The sequence below is a fragment of the Myotis yumanensis genome, unplaced genomic scaffold (assembly GCF_028538775.1).
Source record: "Myotis yumanensis isolate MYYU_CA2020_CCGP unplaced genomic scaffold, mMyoYum1.0.hap1 SCAF_17, whole genome shotgun sequence".
Classification (NCBI taxonomy): Eukaryota; Metazoa; Chordata; class Mammalia; order Chiroptera; family Vespertilionidae; genus Myotis; species Myotis yumanensis.
Window position 1 is genome coordinate 34,683,306 of NW_027223768.1, and position 17,288 is coordinate 34,700,593.

General features: G+C 41.7%; 1 protein-coding gene across 1 annotated transcript in view; it reads left to right on the top strand.

The window, feature by feature from the left end:
• The window catches only part of DSTYK (dual serine/threonine and tyrosine protein kinase), a 55,986-nt gene that overhangs the window by 22,899 nt on the left and 15,799 nt on the right, over window positions 1-17,288 (top strand). Inside the window, exons 2-4 of the mRNA XM_070397664.1 lie at window positions 1,563-1,921; window positions 12,958-13,627; window positions 16,745-16,977. Coding sequence (XP_070253765.1) covers window positions 1,563-1,921; window positions 12,958-13,627; window positions 16,745-16,977 — 1,262 coding nt within the window. The remainder of the gene's footprint in view (window positions 1-1,562; window positions 1,922-12,957; window positions 13,628-16,744; window positions 16,978-17,288) is intronic.

Below are 17,288 nucleotides of genomic sequence, written 5' to 3' on the forward strand. Positions count from 1 at the left end.
GTGGTGTGCTTGCAGACAGACCTGAAGGGAAGGGCTCCCTGAAATGCGCACAGGAGTCTGGGTGAAAGTGGGCCCCTGTAAACCTTTTGGTGGTGCCATTTGTGGAAGAGAAGGAGGTTTAAGGTTTAAGTATGTGACAGGATAGGTACACCCTAAAGTAGACCAACCTCTTCAATGAGTCTGGGCTCTCTTGCTTCATGTATAGGAACAAATAAACAATGTATGGAAGGTTTGCAGCTCGTGGTTAAGTGACTAAAGGGAATACTGTTTGTTGGTGCCACCCCACATTTCAATTAAGATGTATGTCAGATCAGCCTTCTTACAGCCTAAGAACCATGTGTCTGTGCCCTTCTGAACAAACTCAAGGGTTGCCTGAATCATAGAGATAGGCAGGCACTGGCACTGGACAAGTGGGGGAGCGATGGAGTTCAGAATCTGAGTTTCAGTCAAGTGACTTCTGGTTCCTTTCCTCAAACAGGAGTCTTCATGCTTTAGGAAGTCTTTTGTTCTGTCTTGAACACTATTGGACTTGTTTGTGGAAGTGTGGTTGTCTTGAAAGAATGTTTTTTAAATAAATCACATCTTTTCCTAGATTTGCCTGGATCCTAACAGGCAGTTCTTTCCCTGTCCATACATGGGAATGTGATTTGATTAGGAGATATTGATCTTAATTGAGTACCTGATGCTTTCAGAAAACAGATGACTTGGCAACTGGGGTGCTATCTCCAGCTCTCAGAGAGATGAGCGAGAAAGGATCCTAGAGCTTATGTAAACTTAAGTAAGTTTTTATTTCAATATGTGTGTATTAAGAGAGTCCGATACATTTAGTTATAAAATATGTCATCAAAGAGGAAAATAACAAGATAAAACTTCACATGGTAGCGACATTTAAAAAGGTCGAATATGTTCAAGTATTAGATCTTCTGTCCTAAGGAAGGTTTTCATTTTAACATATTCAGGTGTGGTTTCTCCTTGGACTCACATCCCAGTTAATGGTTTTGTCAGTTTAATGATCTTGTGATTGTGACTGAGTCCTTGTAAACTCCTTAGGCGAGTGGTCCGCAAACTATGGCTCTCGAGCCAATGCGGTTCTTTGACCCCTTGAGTGTGGCTCTTCCTAAGCCTTAGGAGAACCCTAATTAAGTTAATAACAGTGTACCTACCTATATAGTTTAAGTTTAAAAAATTTGGCTCTCAAAAGAAATTTCAATCCTTGTACTGTTGATATTTGGCTCTGTTGACTAATGAGTTTGCCGACCACTGCCTTAGGCTGTCCCTTCCCTGGATGGAGAAGGAGTGGGGAGGGTAGATCAGGTCACTGCTACCTTTCTGGATAGAAACAACTGCTTTGGGGACGAGCCAGGGAGGGGAATTCGGTTTGATATTTGAGGAGCCTTTTCTGACTGGGATGTTTTCCTGATGTCTCCTTCAACCAAGAGCTTCCTAGGAATTTTTTCTCTAGGACCCTGGCATCCCAATGGGGTCTCTATGAATCTCTCTCTACTCCTCCTCACTCTTCTCTCTGTCCTTTCTCCTTCTCCACCCTCCCTTTCCCCAACCAGGCCAGCTGAGCTGCATTTCCTTCCCACCTAAGGAAGAGAAGTACCTCCAGCAGATTGTGGACTGCCTCCCCTGCATCTTGATCCTCGGCCAGGATTGTAATGTCAAGTGCCAGCTATTGAACCTGCTATTGGGGGTGCAGGTGCTTCCTACCACCAAGCTGGGCAGTGAGGAGAGCTGTAAGCTTCGGCGCCTCCGCTTCACCTATGGGACTCAGACTCGGGTCAGCCACACTCCCGTTGCTCACCAGGGCGCCTGGGAGACCATCCCTGAGGAGGACCTGGAGGTCCAAGAGGACAGTGAGGATGCTGCCCATGTGTTAGCCGAACTGGAGGTGACGATGCAGCATGCTCTCTTACAGGTACCAATCTCATTCTTATACAAATGTATATACGTATACCAACATTTCTTGTATTTGAACTTTCTCAGAGGCAGTATATACCCTCGGCTATGAACATCAGCTGATGGAGTTAAAGGAACATAGTCTAGGAAGTTGAAAACACACAAGGTTGTAGCAGTGCCCATCCCTGCCTCTGCTGCTGTGCTGCAAGGCCCTAAGCAATTGGCTTGTCTCCTTGCCTCCTGTCTCCCTTTCTGAAATAGAAGGAATGTTCCCTGGCTGGTTTGGCTCAGTGGATAGAGCGTCGGCCTGCAGACTGAAGGGTTGGGGTTTGATTCCAGTCAAGGGCACATGCTTGGGTTGTGGGCTCGATCTCCAGTGTGGGGTGTGCAGGAGGCAGCTGATCAATGATTCTCTCTCATCATTGATGTTTCCATCGCTCTCTCCCTCTTCCTTCCTCTCTGAAATCAATAAAAATATATTTAAATAAAATAAAATAGAAGGAATGTGATACTTGTATCTCGCCATGCTTTTACAGAATGATTATGTTCAAGGGTAGAAATCCTTTTTTCTTTCTTAGCAGGAAGGTGTTCTAGGATTATCTCTAGCCATTCCTTTCTAAAAGGAACAATAAGATGATGGATAATTAATGTTGTTGTTTTTTAAAATATATCTATCTCTTAATTGTTTTTTTGAGAGAGAGAGAGAGAGAGAGAGAGAAAGAAAGGGAGGAGAAACATTGATGTGAGAGTGAACCATTGATTGGCTGCCTCCTGCATACCCCCCACTGGGGAATAAGTCGGCAACTGGAGCATGTGCCCTGACTGGCAATCTTTTGGTGCCTGGGACGACATCCATCCAACTGAGCCACACTGGCTAGGGCATGCGCTTATTAGAGTTGAGACAAGTGAAGAATTTTGTATTTTCTTAGGCTTAGCCATTATTGCTAAGTGGGACAGATCATGTTTCCTACTTTTTAAAAAAATATGTTTTTATTGATTTTTAGAGAGAGAGGGAGGGAAAGGGGGAGAGAGATAGAAACATCAATGATGAGAGAAAAACGTCATCAATCAGCTGCTTTCTGCACACTCCCCACTGGGGATCGAGCCCACAACCCAGGCTTGTCCCTGGCTGGGAATTGAACCAGTGACCTCTTGGTTCATGGGTAGATGCTCAACCACTGAGCAACACTGGCCAGGCATATTTCCTACTTTCTAAGGAATTTTGGGAATGTGAAGACAGGTCTGGCTCAATGTTATGAGATCTGGAGAATATCATTTGCTTCTCTTATCAAGTAAACTCGCAAAGAGAGCACAGGTCTTATGGCATATCCTAAGAGATCGTATCGCCTGTCTGGTGTTGCTGTCTCCACTTAGGAAGGACTTGTCTCTTGTGCTAGGCTTCCTTTCCTCCTGTATAGCTGGGATTGGGCTATTTGAGTAGGCTGAATGGGGATGGACAAAGCGTGTGACTATGCCAGGGGTCAGGAGTGGGTAGGAATACAAGGATGCAGATACTCTCAGCATAGAGTCCATCACCTTGGTTAGTTGTGCTAGGAAGGACGGGCTAGCTTGGCAGGACTAGGAGAGTGGTTTCTTTCTTCTAATACATTTTTATTGATTTCAGAGATGAAGGGAGAGAGAGATAGAAACATCAATGATGAGAATCATTGACTGCCTCCTGCACACCCAACACGGGGGATGGAGCCTGCAACCTGGGCATGTGCCCTTGACCGGAATCAAACCTGGGACCCTTCAGTCTGCAGGCCAAAGCTCTAAACCAGTGATGGCAAACCTTTTGAGCTCGGCGTGTCAGCATTTTGAAAAACCCTAACTTAACTCTGGTGCCATGTCATTTATAGAAATTTTTTGATATTTGCAACCATAGTAAAACAGAGATTTATATTTTTGATATTTATTTTATATATTTAAATGCCATTTAACAAAGAAAAATCAACCAAAAAAATGAGTTCGCATGTCACCTCTGACATGCATGTCATAGGTTCGCCATCACTGTTCTAAGCACTGAGCCAAACCAGCTAGGGCGGTTTCTTTTTTCTTATAACGTCTTCACCTACTCTTGTTCTATAAGGCTTGATCTCCAGTCAATGAATGAGTCCTTTGGTTGTAGCCATGGTCAGTGACATTCTAGAAATAGGAACTCATTTCCTTTCAGAGTCCAGGTTTATTTTATCTTGATAAAAGCTAGAGGGGACTAGCATTTTCTCTCAGGTCAGTTTCAGTGGTGACTTTCCTGTCTTCACACCTTGAGCTTGCATTTCTCAGCTCAGGGACGCTATGAGAGTTCTTAGATAACTCTGTGAGTAATTTTTGTATATTGACTGAGGCTTCTCAGTTGACCCATGAACTTCACAGGCATAAATATTTGATCCATACATAATCTGTCTATAGTATACTGCCCTGGTCTGGTTCCTTGCAGTTTTCAGCAGCTCAGTGGTTTTTATACTTTTTTAGATTTTAATTCACTGTAAGAAATAACATTTTATAACAGGACCCAGTACATACATACACATATACTTTGAAATAAAGTTTCAGGAACCAATACTTTTACTTCTTGCAAAACACACTGATATTTTTCTTTCTATTCTATTTGACTTCATTTTGAAAAATGATGATAGCAACCACTAAATTGTTGCTATGACCTCATACATTGTGACCTGCAGCTTAAGAACACGGGGAAATGGGTGAAATGACTGCCTGCTCTGGGTTGGGTAGTGATTTTTCTTGTTATTGCCTTTTAAAAACAGTCTTGGAATGTGAGCAAAGCCATCGCAGGAGAGGCAAATGATTTTATTTCTTTGTACCCCATCATTTTATTGGTTTCAATTTTTAAATATTTATTTCTTTTATTGGTTTTCATTTTTAACGCTCATTTCACTTTTGTTCTATGAATTGAGGGGATGCAAGGAGGGAAAGTGAGAGCCTGGCTGAGCGTCTCGCTTACTGGTGAGAGTGGTGCTTGCTCCTGATCTTGCTAAGCACTTAGACTGAGATGACACCTGAGGAGGCTACCTAGTTGGGGAGTTGAGATACCAAACCAGCTTTCTCTTCACACAGTTGAAATATATATTCTTTCTTGAGGAATATTCTTCTTTATTTTGAGGAATTCACAAGCCTGTGTTTCTGTTTCATGTGGTTTCTGAGGCTTCCTTAGCCAATGTTTCTCCGGATCTGCTTTATTCACTAATGGTTTTGATGTAGAAATAGCAACGGACCCCAACGGTTCCAAGTTTGATCCCTTTGATGCTGAGCCTCACAGGGGCAGCCTTTGTGGAGCTCAGGCCCTGCCCTGTCTCTACAGTCAGGCTCCTGTCTCCATGAAGCCCATCAGCCATGCTCAGCTCACTGCTGGGAGCATTTCACAGCCACCTTGAAGATTTTTCATGCCAGTGAGAAAGATCTTTTTGTTTAGCTCTCTTTTTATTTAGGACCAGTGAGTTAGCTCTAAACAGCCCTTCCATTTGGTGTATAAAAGGGGTGGTGAAGAAAGGAAACATTTAGCTAAAGGAAACCAAGATTGAATTAGGGGAAATGGATGTTCATTTGCAACTGTCAGATTGTCAAGGCAGAATTTTCCCCTGCCCTCTTATACAATGGTCATTCTTCTAATCTGTTACTTTAAAGTCTTCATAAATTAGTCATTTTCAGTTTTTCTAGAAATAGGCCAACTCACATGAACCCATAGTGCTGTGTGTTCCCAGCTTGTTAGTTCTGGTCCCCGGAGATTCTTGGTTCATAATGCAGTAGTCAAGCCATTAGTTTCTAAAACCTTGTTTAGTGTTAAATTTAAAGCAGCATTTTCCAATTGGCAACACATTTCACCATTCTCCATACGCACTAGTTCTGTCTTTGTGGACATACTTCCCCTTCCGCACCCTCACCCCTTTCTTTGCATACATCCATACCCACCTCCTTTTCTCTGTTCTTCCTCTTATAAGTCCAGTGGAACACAGTTGTCTGCCTCAGAGTTGTCTCAGTCTGATGTGGGGTGTGTCTGTGTATTTCTTTCCTGTGAATATCTGTAAGAAAGGAATGAAAAGAAGCAGAGAAGATTAAGTTTACTGAGCTTCAACTGAGACCCTGCTTTCCAGCAGCGTTGTTTTCTTTACCGTGGCAGGTCCGTAGCTCTCGGTTGTTCTGTGCTTATCAGTAGCCTGTTTGTCCCCACCGGGTGTTTTCTGGCCCTTGGGAAAAATGTACGTGTCACCTGGCAGCCAGGCTGCCACACGTTGCCATGGTTTTCGGCTCATAGTGATGTCTGATAGGGAACTGAAGTAGGTTGACGTTTCCAGAAAAGGTATAATTTGCAAATAACTTTTTAAAAAAAATTATTTTTAACTCGAACCAGTTGGAGTAGTAAATTTTCTGTAACCCTCAATCAATAGATTTCAGTGGAAATGTTCTTTTCAAAATTTTATAGACATTGGTATTTTTAATTTCTCAGCAGTTAACACTTTCACAAACCAAATTTATTATAAAGGATCTTACTTAAAATAATAAACGTTTATGTACAGTTTTAATTCCAAAATTTACGGAAAATTATTTGTTGCTAGAAAGTTAGCTTCTCTCAATTTTTGTCTAGTTATTGCCATTTAATACGGCACCTTTTAGAACTAAATTTGTTGTGTGTTGCTTACTTTTAGTTAGAGAATGAAGTTGGGATAACAGATATAAGAGAAAAAATAATGATATTCAAGAGATATTAAAATAAAGAAACCATGATTTTTGTGGGGCAATAAGAAAGGGGAACTAAAATATATGTTAATAAAGGATATGGGAGGTTCAGGCAAGTCATTAATTATAAATTCCTTCTGACAATAACCCTGTATTCTTCGAATTTAACATCTCTCTTGCCTTTCCCCTCACACACACTAACATACATGGTGGAATGTAACCATCCTCTGTACATGTTTTTTTGCCAAGAAACCTGGGAATACTTATAGGTTAACTTACCTTTTAAGGATATGTGTGGTTTAAAGGCAAGTTTAAAAAAAATTCTTATGCTCATGAGAGAAGACTTGATATCTCTTAGGAACAGCTTGAAGTTGAGGCTATTTTCTCAATTCTCCACCAGTGATTAATTTTTAGCCTTCCAAGGTTAGCTCTTGGGGAGGAAATCTGGCTGCGATTATAATCGTAACCTTCCTCTTTTGTCTTCTCCCTTTTCTAGGATCCTGCCTCTTTCCTACATCAAATGACTTCCCTCTCTGTTTTCACTGTCTCAGCTCTGCTGTCTCAGATCCCTTTGAGTAGAGGATGATGGGGCAGGGGGTCTTCCCTAATTCAGAGACAGAGGTTGAAAGTACGGTCAACATGCAAAACTGTTGTTGGGACTATGAAACTTATTTTCTTTGGTGATTTCTCACCCAGTCCTTGGAGGGTTGTTTCATAGCTGGGCCTTTACTTTGCAGCAAACATATACTTAACATAGAACACAAGATTGTCGGGAACCCTGAAATCATCTTGTCCAATCTTTGTTCTTTCAGAACGTCCCTAACAGATAGTTCCTGACATACGGTGGACCTTCAGTTACTATTTAACCATGGTCTTTATAGTTGAATGGACCTGGGTTTACATCCTGGCTTTGTTACTTAACTGACTGTCCCCTCATTTGTAAGATGGGGTAGTTATCCATATCTTTTAGGACTGAGGTGAGGCTTAAATGAGAGAGTGTTTGTAAAGCACCCAGCACAGGGTCTGGCACATAGTAAGCCAGTTCCCTCCTCCCTTTGTATGAATGAATCTGTGTCTTGAGAAGAAGATTCCTGCCTCTCTGTCACCCACCTGAGAACCATCCACATTGGGACTCCTTCATTTTGTCAAACCTAAGTCCTCCTGGTCCCCATGTGCTTATGGTTATTATCCTGCTCTAATTAGAGACAAAGTTCTTCATAACTCACTATGAAGTTCTTTTTTTTTTTTTTAAATATATTTTATTGATTTTTTACAGAGAGGAAGGGAGAGAGATAGAGAGCCAGAAACATCGATGAGAGAGAAACATCGATCAGCTGCCTCCTGCACATCTCCCACTGGGGATGTGCCCGCAACCCAGGTACATGCCCTTGACCGGAATCGAACCTGGGACCTTTCAGTCCACAAGCCGACGCTCTATCCACTGAGCCAAACCGGTTTCGGCTATGAAGTTCTTTTGTAATAAAATGAAGTAAGAGAAATGTTATAAAAAGGTAAATAATACAACAGTTAAAGTCATGAAGTTAAAAGGTAAAGTCTTCCCTTCCTCCTTCTTTCTTCTCCATTGTCCTGTTTCCTTTCTCTCTCTCTCTCCCTCTCCCTCTCCCTCTCTCCTCCCCGCCCCCTGAGTCTAGTAAGTGGTAAGACACCAAAGCTTCGGATTCCTGCTTTATGTGTGTCTGTGGTAGAATGCATAGTATTTGTTTAGTACATTCTTGTCACCTCGTCTGTTTACCTGATTCATACAAGTATGCAACATAGAGAAGTTCTGATCCTTAGGGCTTCGTGCTTATCAGCTGAGATGCAGAGCCCCTGTTTTTCGGTGTTCAGGATTGTAAATATATTTCCACTGTTAGCATGATGCTTTCTGTGGCTAGTTTCGGGCTTTGGTTGGGATTGTGATTTTTGGCATCTGAGTTAACCACACTGATACTTTTACTAGGTAGGAGATGAACTTGTATCCATTCCATGTTAGCTGCTGGATAAGGCTCTGGGTTGGCTTCAGACTAGTCCCAGTTGCTTATGGGACAGGCATGTTATAGCCCAGAAACTGCAGTTACAGCTCCCCTTGGAGAGTATTTGTACCAATAAGAGTCAAGGTATTTTCTACAATGTAACAAGAATAGGTATTTTCCTTAATATGTAAATAAATTTAAGAGTGATAGTGAGTTCAGGGAGCTATATGAAAATGTAGAAGAATGAACCCTGTGTAAAAACAAATAGGAAGAACCTTTCAACCGCCCTGTGAGACTGGCCTGGGAGAAGAATTGACAGTAAAAATAGGGAGAGTATGGAGGCAGGGAGGAGGTCGAGCTGTGTCCATTGTTGAGCAAGGGCAGGACAATTATATCTTTGTGTACTTCTCTTCTTGTGATGTAAACCTGAGCTTTCAGGACTGTAGAAAAAGCAAAGACAGCTTTATCCTTCCTGTCTTCTGTCTGAACCATCAGTTAGCATAGTCCTCCTTTAGCTATAACGGAGTGCTGGTACTGTGCCCGGAACAGGTAAGGAGTTCTCGTCAGTGAGAGAGCGAGCATTCTCAGGGAGCAGCCAGGCTTCTTTGGTGGCTGATTTCTTCTTGGCATTTAAGATTGTGTCATTTATATCAAAAACAAAACCCAAGAGGTGAGTTCTGGTGTCTGCAGAGTAGCAATCTCCTCTCTGTTACCTTCTCTTAATCTTGCCAAGAAAATTGATGGTAACATCAACTTCTGTAGATTCCATAGATTTGTACGGAATGCATTCCACAAAAGAAGCTTCTTTAGGAATTTACTGTGACTTAAAATGGAATTATGGGATATTCTCATGCTTCCCTGAGATTCTTATTCCTTCATGGAGTTAGGAGCAAAATGATTACTGCTTCATCCTTGGAGGAGAGGCAAACAGCAATTCCAGATAAATATATAGGATGTGGATTGAAAGATAGAAAGTTTTACTCCTGGTATTGAAAGTGATTTGAACAAGTAGGAAAGGCATCATTTATTTATCCATCTATTTCACATTTATTTATTGTATACTTATGAAGGCCAGGCACTGTTCTAGGTGCTGGGAAGAAGATAGTTGGAGGTCAGGTTCTGGTTCATCCTTTTTTTTCCCCTCCCTGTCTCCAGGAGACAGTGCTGGCTTCCTTTTTGTTTATAACTGCCAGGCATGAGTCATCCCTTCACCGTCAGTATTGCAGAATCACATCGCATTCCAGTCTCATTTGTACTGCTGGCAGGAGCTCAGCCAGCAGCTCTTACCCGTCCTCTAGAAGTTAGGCTAGTCAGAACAGTGAGATCACCGCAGGAGTTTATTAACTGAGGAATGGGGAAGAGAGAGCATGGTACTTGTTTTCTATCCTTTTTTTTTTTAGTACAAGAAATACTTAGGAGTGGAAAATGTCTTTCTAGGTGCCATTGTATCAGGCAGTACCTACCATTAGAAAACCTTGAATCCATTTTAAGAAATGAATTTGCAGCTCTGAGCAAATAAAGTCAGCTATGTCTTAGAAAGGGTATTGCTTCTACAAATGGACTTGAGCTTTGGCTCATGGTTCTGTTGCACACGAAGTGGCCCTATGAGGAAAACCTGGAAATTTATTTTAGAATTTTAAGAAAATCCATCAAATAAACAAGCAAACAAAAATCTTCCTGAAATTTTCCTAAAGAACACTTATTTGGTTTGACTATTTAGGCTTTCTTCTGTAATACTCCCGTAATAAGTTTGATTGACTTATATCTTTAAAATATGTATATTTAAGACAGCTTTGAAATTTGAAAATAAATATTTTTAGAGCATTTTCACTTATAATTCTCTACCATACTATAACTTTCATTTCTTGGGATTTTCATCTAGTCTTTTTCTAATTATTATATGCAATTATAATGTTGGCATTTAGGTAGCTGTATGTTAAACTCTAAACCTTAGAAGCTCTTACCCTTTTTTTGAATATGCCTCATGAAGTGTGGCAGTGACTCAGGGAACTGAAGGAGGGTTTGATTGTTTTTGTTTGTTTGTTTTAATATATTTTTATTGATTTCAGAGAGTAAGGGAGAGGGAGAGAGAGATTGAAACATCAATGATGAGAGAATCATTGTTCAACTGTTTTGTGCACGCCCCCTACTGGGGATTGAGCCCGCAATCTGGGCATGTGCCCTTTGACTGGAATCAAACCTGGGACCCTTGCAGGCCGATGCTCTATTCACTTAGCCAAACCGGCTAGGGCAAGGAGGGTTTGTTTTGAACGTGAGTGTGAATGTCAGACTAACCTTCCAATCAGAAAACATTCCGTGCAATTCGAGGCACAGATGAATCAGCAGATTTTTTCTTGGCCTAGGCTTGGATGGCAAACAGATGGATTTATGATGTGTTTGCTCAAATACAAATGGTGAGATGCTGAAAGCACTTTTCGCTTTAGGGGGCTCAAAGTGGCCAGCCAAGTGACACTTATGTGACCCACCTTAGAGTAAAATTTACTAGCACTTTGTTGGGGAAGGTGAGACCTTTGTGCTTTGCTGGGAATGGGAGACTTCTCTTTCTCTCCCTCCCTCCCCCCCCCCCCCCCCCCCCACACACACACAGAGCATGAGAAACAATAAGCTGGCATTTCTTAGTCCTTTCTTACTTATCTAGAGAAGATCAAAAAGGAAGAGGGCCTAGGTTTTGACTTTTAAAAATATTTAATCAGAAATACATATTGCTGAAATAAGGTAAGGAATGAACACAGAACATTAATCTGAAAGAAAATAAACAAGTTGTGTATCTTTTAGATTTCAAATAAAGTACAATTTCAACATCTGACAATTGTTAAGGAGACAGACTTGGGCAGATTTGTTGTTGAGTTCTTTTATAACTGTAAAATGTGCTAGAATTCAGTGGAGGATTGATTTTTGAGCTTGTGGACCCCCCTGAAGACATCAGGAGTTGTTGTGCCTAAATGGTGATACAGGCGTGAGTCTCCTGGTCAACCCTTAGGTCTGGAATGCCAGGCAATGTAGACAATTTCGGAGCTATAGAGGAGCAGCAATGCAGTGAATGGAAATATATGCTCCGAAGTGCCTCAAGATCTTCAGGGAAGAAGGAAAACACAAAGCAGAAACTGTTGGCTAGGAAAAGAATCTGTAGAAGGTTTGTTCCTAAACCAAAGTCACTTTAGGAACTTGGGTATATCAGTTATGTTTGGGTTGAGTCATAGGTAAAAGACAATCAGAAAAGCAGGAGCTAGTTTACATAAGACACAGGTTAAGTTTTTTTTTCTTCACATAAAAGAAGTCTGGAGCTAGGCAGTTCAGGGCTTGTGTGGCAGCTCTGTGGTCATCAGGTTTCCACACGACCTATTTCTTTTCGTTTCGTCATCCTTAACTCTGGCTTCCACAGAGGTTTGCCTTACAGCTGCTGTATGATCATCGCTGTGCTGCCAGGCAAGAAGGGCAAGGCCAAAGGGCATATTTCTTGGTAGGATCATAGAATCATATCCCCTCTGAAGAGCTTTCCTGGAAGCCCCGCATACTTAATTGGCCACCCCTGTCTGTAGAGGACATTGCCTTTCCAAATCTTGAGAAAAAGGGTATTTTCAAGACTCAGGTGGCTAAGATTTTGGGATACCTGTAGACTCTCAGAATAGAACAGTAATAATGTTGGGCAAACCTGGCTTTTAGGTTGCTATTGCTTGATTGGTTCAACAATATTGAGGGCTTACTGTGTGCTAGACACTGGAGTTATAATCATGAAAAAGATGGACATGGTCGCTGCCCTTAAAGAGTTTATTGGCTAATGGGAAAAATGTGTTTTAAATAAATAAATTCTAAATGTGTCGAACATTAAGAAAAGGAGAGGTGGAGAGTGCTTGGGATTATGTAACAGGAAAGAATGTAAGGGTACGACATGACATACACATCAAGATTTAAAGGATGCTCGGGAGTTAGCCAGGTTAGAGATGTGGGGGTGAGGGGGTGTGAGAGGATTGCAAGAGGGGGAGGCATGTTCCATCCAGGCAGACTCACTCTCAGTCTGATAATTTCCATAGTAGTTCTTCCTTCCATTATTTGTCTCATTTCTTCATCAGAGAGGATGAGTGAGAGTTTCCAAGCAACAGAGGAAGGCAGGGACTAAGTAGTATTCTTTTCATCTGAAATGGCTAAAGGTCTGCCATCCTTTCTACTTATTTGTTTTTCACTCTCTCTAAACGAGTGCCTGCCTGCATGGGCTACACCAGGGAGGGAGGTAGGAGGTAGACAGATGATTAGGGCATGCCAAAGTACGATTGCCTCATTATAGAGCTGGACTTTGGTCTTAGTGTGGGACTTTGGGGAGGCAAGGATTGGTTGACTCTGAAGTGCTGATATGACCCTGTTACCCTTCCAGGAAGTGGACATTGTGGTAGCACCGTGCCAAGGCCTCCGGCCCACAGTGGATGTTCTGGGTGACTTGGTGAATGATTTTTTACCTGTGATAACCTATGCATTCCACAAAGATGAACTCTCCGAGAGGGATGAGCAAGAGCTTCAGGAAATCAGAAAGTATTTCTCTTTTCCCATATTCTTTTTCAAAGTACCGAAGCTGGGCTCAGAGATAATCGACTCCCCCACTAAAAGAATGGAGAATGAACGATCACCACTTCATCGCCAGCTAATTGACCTGGGCTATCTGAGCATCAGTCACTGTAACTGGGGGGCCGCTGGCCAGGACACTAAAGCTCAGAGCATGTTGGTGGAACAAAGTGAGAAGCTGAGGCACTTGAGCACATTTTCTCACCAGATGCTACAGGCTCGCCTCGTTGACGCAGCCAAGGCCCTGAACCTGGTGCACTGCTGCTGCCTTGACATCTTTATTAACCAGGCCTTCGACATGCAGCGGGACCTGCAGATTACTCCCAAACGTCTGGAATATACGCGAAAAATGGAAAATGAGTTGTATGAATCATTGATGAGTATTGCCAACCGAAAGCAGGAGGAAATGAAGGACATGATTGTTGAGACGCTTAACACCATGAAGGAGGAACTTCTGGATGAAGCTGCCAACATGGAGTTTAAAGGTAGGTCCCTGAGAGCTCGCTCGGTGGGGTGCAAGGACTACAGGAGCCTCTGCCCTTTCTGGAAATGGAGAAACTCAGGCTTGTCTCATGTACACCACTGCCATCAGCAGGAGCCACTGTAAACATTCAGCCAAGGTGGCCTCTTGTTCTCAGAGACCTTCCTAGAAGATGCCCCTGTCATTCCTTCCCTGGACTCTTAGCCCACCTGTTGGTGAATCCATCCTAATAGTGCTCTGTAATTTCCAGTCTGTGTCTGGGTCCCTTGACCTTAAGGAGCTGGAGAAGAGTTGCTTGAAGAATGATACTAAGTCATGCTTTCAGCTTGGCTCCTTTGGCAGAGCCCCATACTTTATTGGTGTGTGAGTCATGGTGTCCATTTTCTTTTCAGGTTGCTCTTAAAACCCAACTTAGAAGGATTTCATAAAGGAGTGTTTTTAGCTTCTCTGGTGGTCCCTTTCTTACAAATGGCTATGAATAAAGTTGGGCCAAAGTGGTTAGTCAGCTCTTTTGGTTTTAGATGCTGTTGACTTTGTATACTGACAGCTGCATAAACATTAGCTCTACTACCCATTAACATGACATGGTTTGCAAGTTACACCTGGGAGGCTTTTTGAAAATATAGATGCTCGAGACTACTAATTCATCAGAATTTCTGACATGGTACCTAGCATCTGGTGTGTGTGTGTGTGTGTGTGTGTGTGTGTGTGTGTGTGTGTATTTCAAAAACAACCTCCCTAGGTGAATTCTATTTATTGCCATTTTCTAGATGAGGGAACTGAAGCTTAGGTAAATTTGCTCAAGGTCACACAACTCCTAAGTAGTAGAGGCAGAATTTAAATCGATATAGTCTGATTCCTGAGCCTATACTCTGTTTCCTATGCTTTACTTAATCTGTTTCTAGATGCTGGATGCCACTGTCTTCCTGGTAACCAGCTTCAAAACCTCGGCATAGTCTTTAACTGTTTTCTTTCTCTCATCCACACATCCAGTTGGTTGCCAATTCCTGATGTGTCTTCTTCCATATTGTACATCTACCTTTCCTTTCCTACTCCTCCTCTTTAGTCTAATGGAACTGTTGTTACCTGATTGATCTCAGTGACATCTTTCTCTGCTTCTCCAGTTCATCATTATTGGCTCCCCATTCCTACAGACTACGTTTAGACTCCTTTGCCTAGTATTAAAAGTTTTCCCAAGCCTGGCCCTTACCAACTTTCCCAGTCTTATTTCCCACTATGCACCTTCCTGTAATTTCTGCTTGGGTTGCTCTCAACTGCTTGCTGTCCTCTATAGGTTCCTTTTCCATTTCTTTGCTCGTGCCCTGCTCTAAACCAGAAATGTCTTATATTGTCTGTGAATGCTACTTACCTAACTTCAAGCCTCTTCCAAATAACATTTTTCATGAAGTTTCTTTACTTTTCTTAGCTATTTTATTATAGTTATTAATAATTATGTTGTTCTATTTTCTAAAATCCTAAAGGTGAAGTAGAATAGGATCTGGATCTTATATCCCCTGCAGCAAATAGCACAGTCGGTTATAGTACATCTTTGGAGAATGAATGAGTATTGAATGACGGCATATGGCTGCTAAACTTATAGATACAGAGGATGCCTCATTTCTTACCTGTATTTCTAAAGATGAACAAAAATACCTCTTTGTTGACTTCCTACAGTGGGGAGGAGTTGCTGAGAAATGCTCACTTGCAATGGAAATCCTAGGAAGTCTCCTGAATAATTAGATAGACTGGAGCGGCAGTGCTGGTACCACAGAGCACATAGGGCAGCTAGGTTGGGCATTGAATTATTTGATTGCCTATTATGTGCCAGGCATATCATGTTTGATGTCTAGGATACAATGGTTAGTTCAACAGACGTGGGAGTAACTGAGAACAAGTAGATCATGTCTGGCTTTGTTAACTGCATTGTGTTTTTGTGGATCTTCTTACCTGGTTGGCTTATGTGCCTACTTCTTACGTTGTTATAAGTCCTTTCTGGGTATTCTTGAGGCAACGATAAATAGATTTAGGAGATATCTACCACATGTTCTGTGGAGCCAGATTCTTATTACTGTGGTTTTTTTTTTATAAAGATAATGCATACACACTTAGTATCATGACATACATACTTTATAAAATATTTGTTGCTACTTCCCTACTGATGGACATTTAGTCTATTTCTTTTTCTTTTCTTTTTTTTTACTATTACAAACTGCTCTGCATTGATCATTGTTGTCCTTATATATCTTTGGGACTTGTAAGGGTATATTTCTAGAAAAATAATTTCTAGAAGCACAGGAGTTAGGTCAAAGGGTATATAGGGTTGTTGTTGTTGTTGTTGTTGTTGTTGTTGTTGTTAGTTGGAGAGCTTAGAATTTTGGTAGATGTTGCCAGATTTCCTCCAGAGAGGTGACATTAAATTTTCACCAGTAGACACAAGAATGCCTTTTTAGGAGTGGAGTTTTTGTAGGTAATTTATCTCCTCTTAACTTCTTCTGTCCTCTGGCTTGCAAAACAGCCATTGGTGGGGATAACCAATGCTCCAATTTTTATATTTATATAATTTTTTTATATTTACCTAACAATTGATTAGAATTGAATGCCTAACTCTGGGATTTTTCTCAAGATGCTAGGTGGTGGGAAATATGGCTTTGGAATTCATGAGCTTTGGGTTCAAATGCTGGCTGTAGTACTTCCTGACTGGACATTTCCAATGCCCAGTTTGTCCTCTCTGTGAGGCTGTTTTCTGATCTATAAAATATAACCAATAATACCCACCTGACAAAGTTATTGTGAGGATTAAATTAGACTGCATATGTAAAATACTTACTATAGTGCTCTCAAAGAGTCTGCACTCAATAAATGTTCTTCCCTTCTTATAAATGTGACCAAAAAGCTAACAAAATCAATAGGCTTATTCTATATACAATTGTGCCTTCTTAGGATTCTTAGCTCCTTTAAGTACTTGAGGATTACATGGCCCCTGATCATCCTGAGGGTCAGAATTCATCAGCTGACCATTTGTTTTATAGCCACTGTCATGGTAGCTCCTTGGCTTGGGAGATGCCTGTATTCAGTGTGCCCGCCCTTCCCTGCCAACGAGCTCATTTCTCTGCCTCTGCAGATGTCATTGTTCCTGAGAATGGGGAACCAGTGGGCACCAGAGAGATCAAATGCTGCATTCGACAGATCCAGGAACTCATCATCTCCCGGCTGAATCAGGCCGTGGCTAATAAGCTGATCAGCTCGGTGGATTACCTACGTGAGAGCTTCGTTGGAACCCTAGAACGGTGTCTGCAGAGCCTAGAGAAGTCTCAGGATATCTCAGTTCACATCACCAGTAATAATCTCAAACAGGTACTCAAAGAGTGTTTAAGACACCATGTTACAGATAACACATGAAACAGAATCCACACACAAGTCCAACTTCAAGGTGGCCAGCAATTTCCCTTTCAACATTTTGCTGATCCAGTTAGAATTTTGTTTTGTTTTCCTGTCATATGACCACTGCCTGTGGGGGGTGCTCGTGAACTGTATAATTGCAGTTAAGGCAATGAGCACGAAGGTGAAGAAAAGGGGCCCAAATAGTCACAACATAGATGATCAACTTGCATTGACTCTGCACTTATATTGCGGGATAAGTTTGAGAACCTTGAGACCAGGCTATA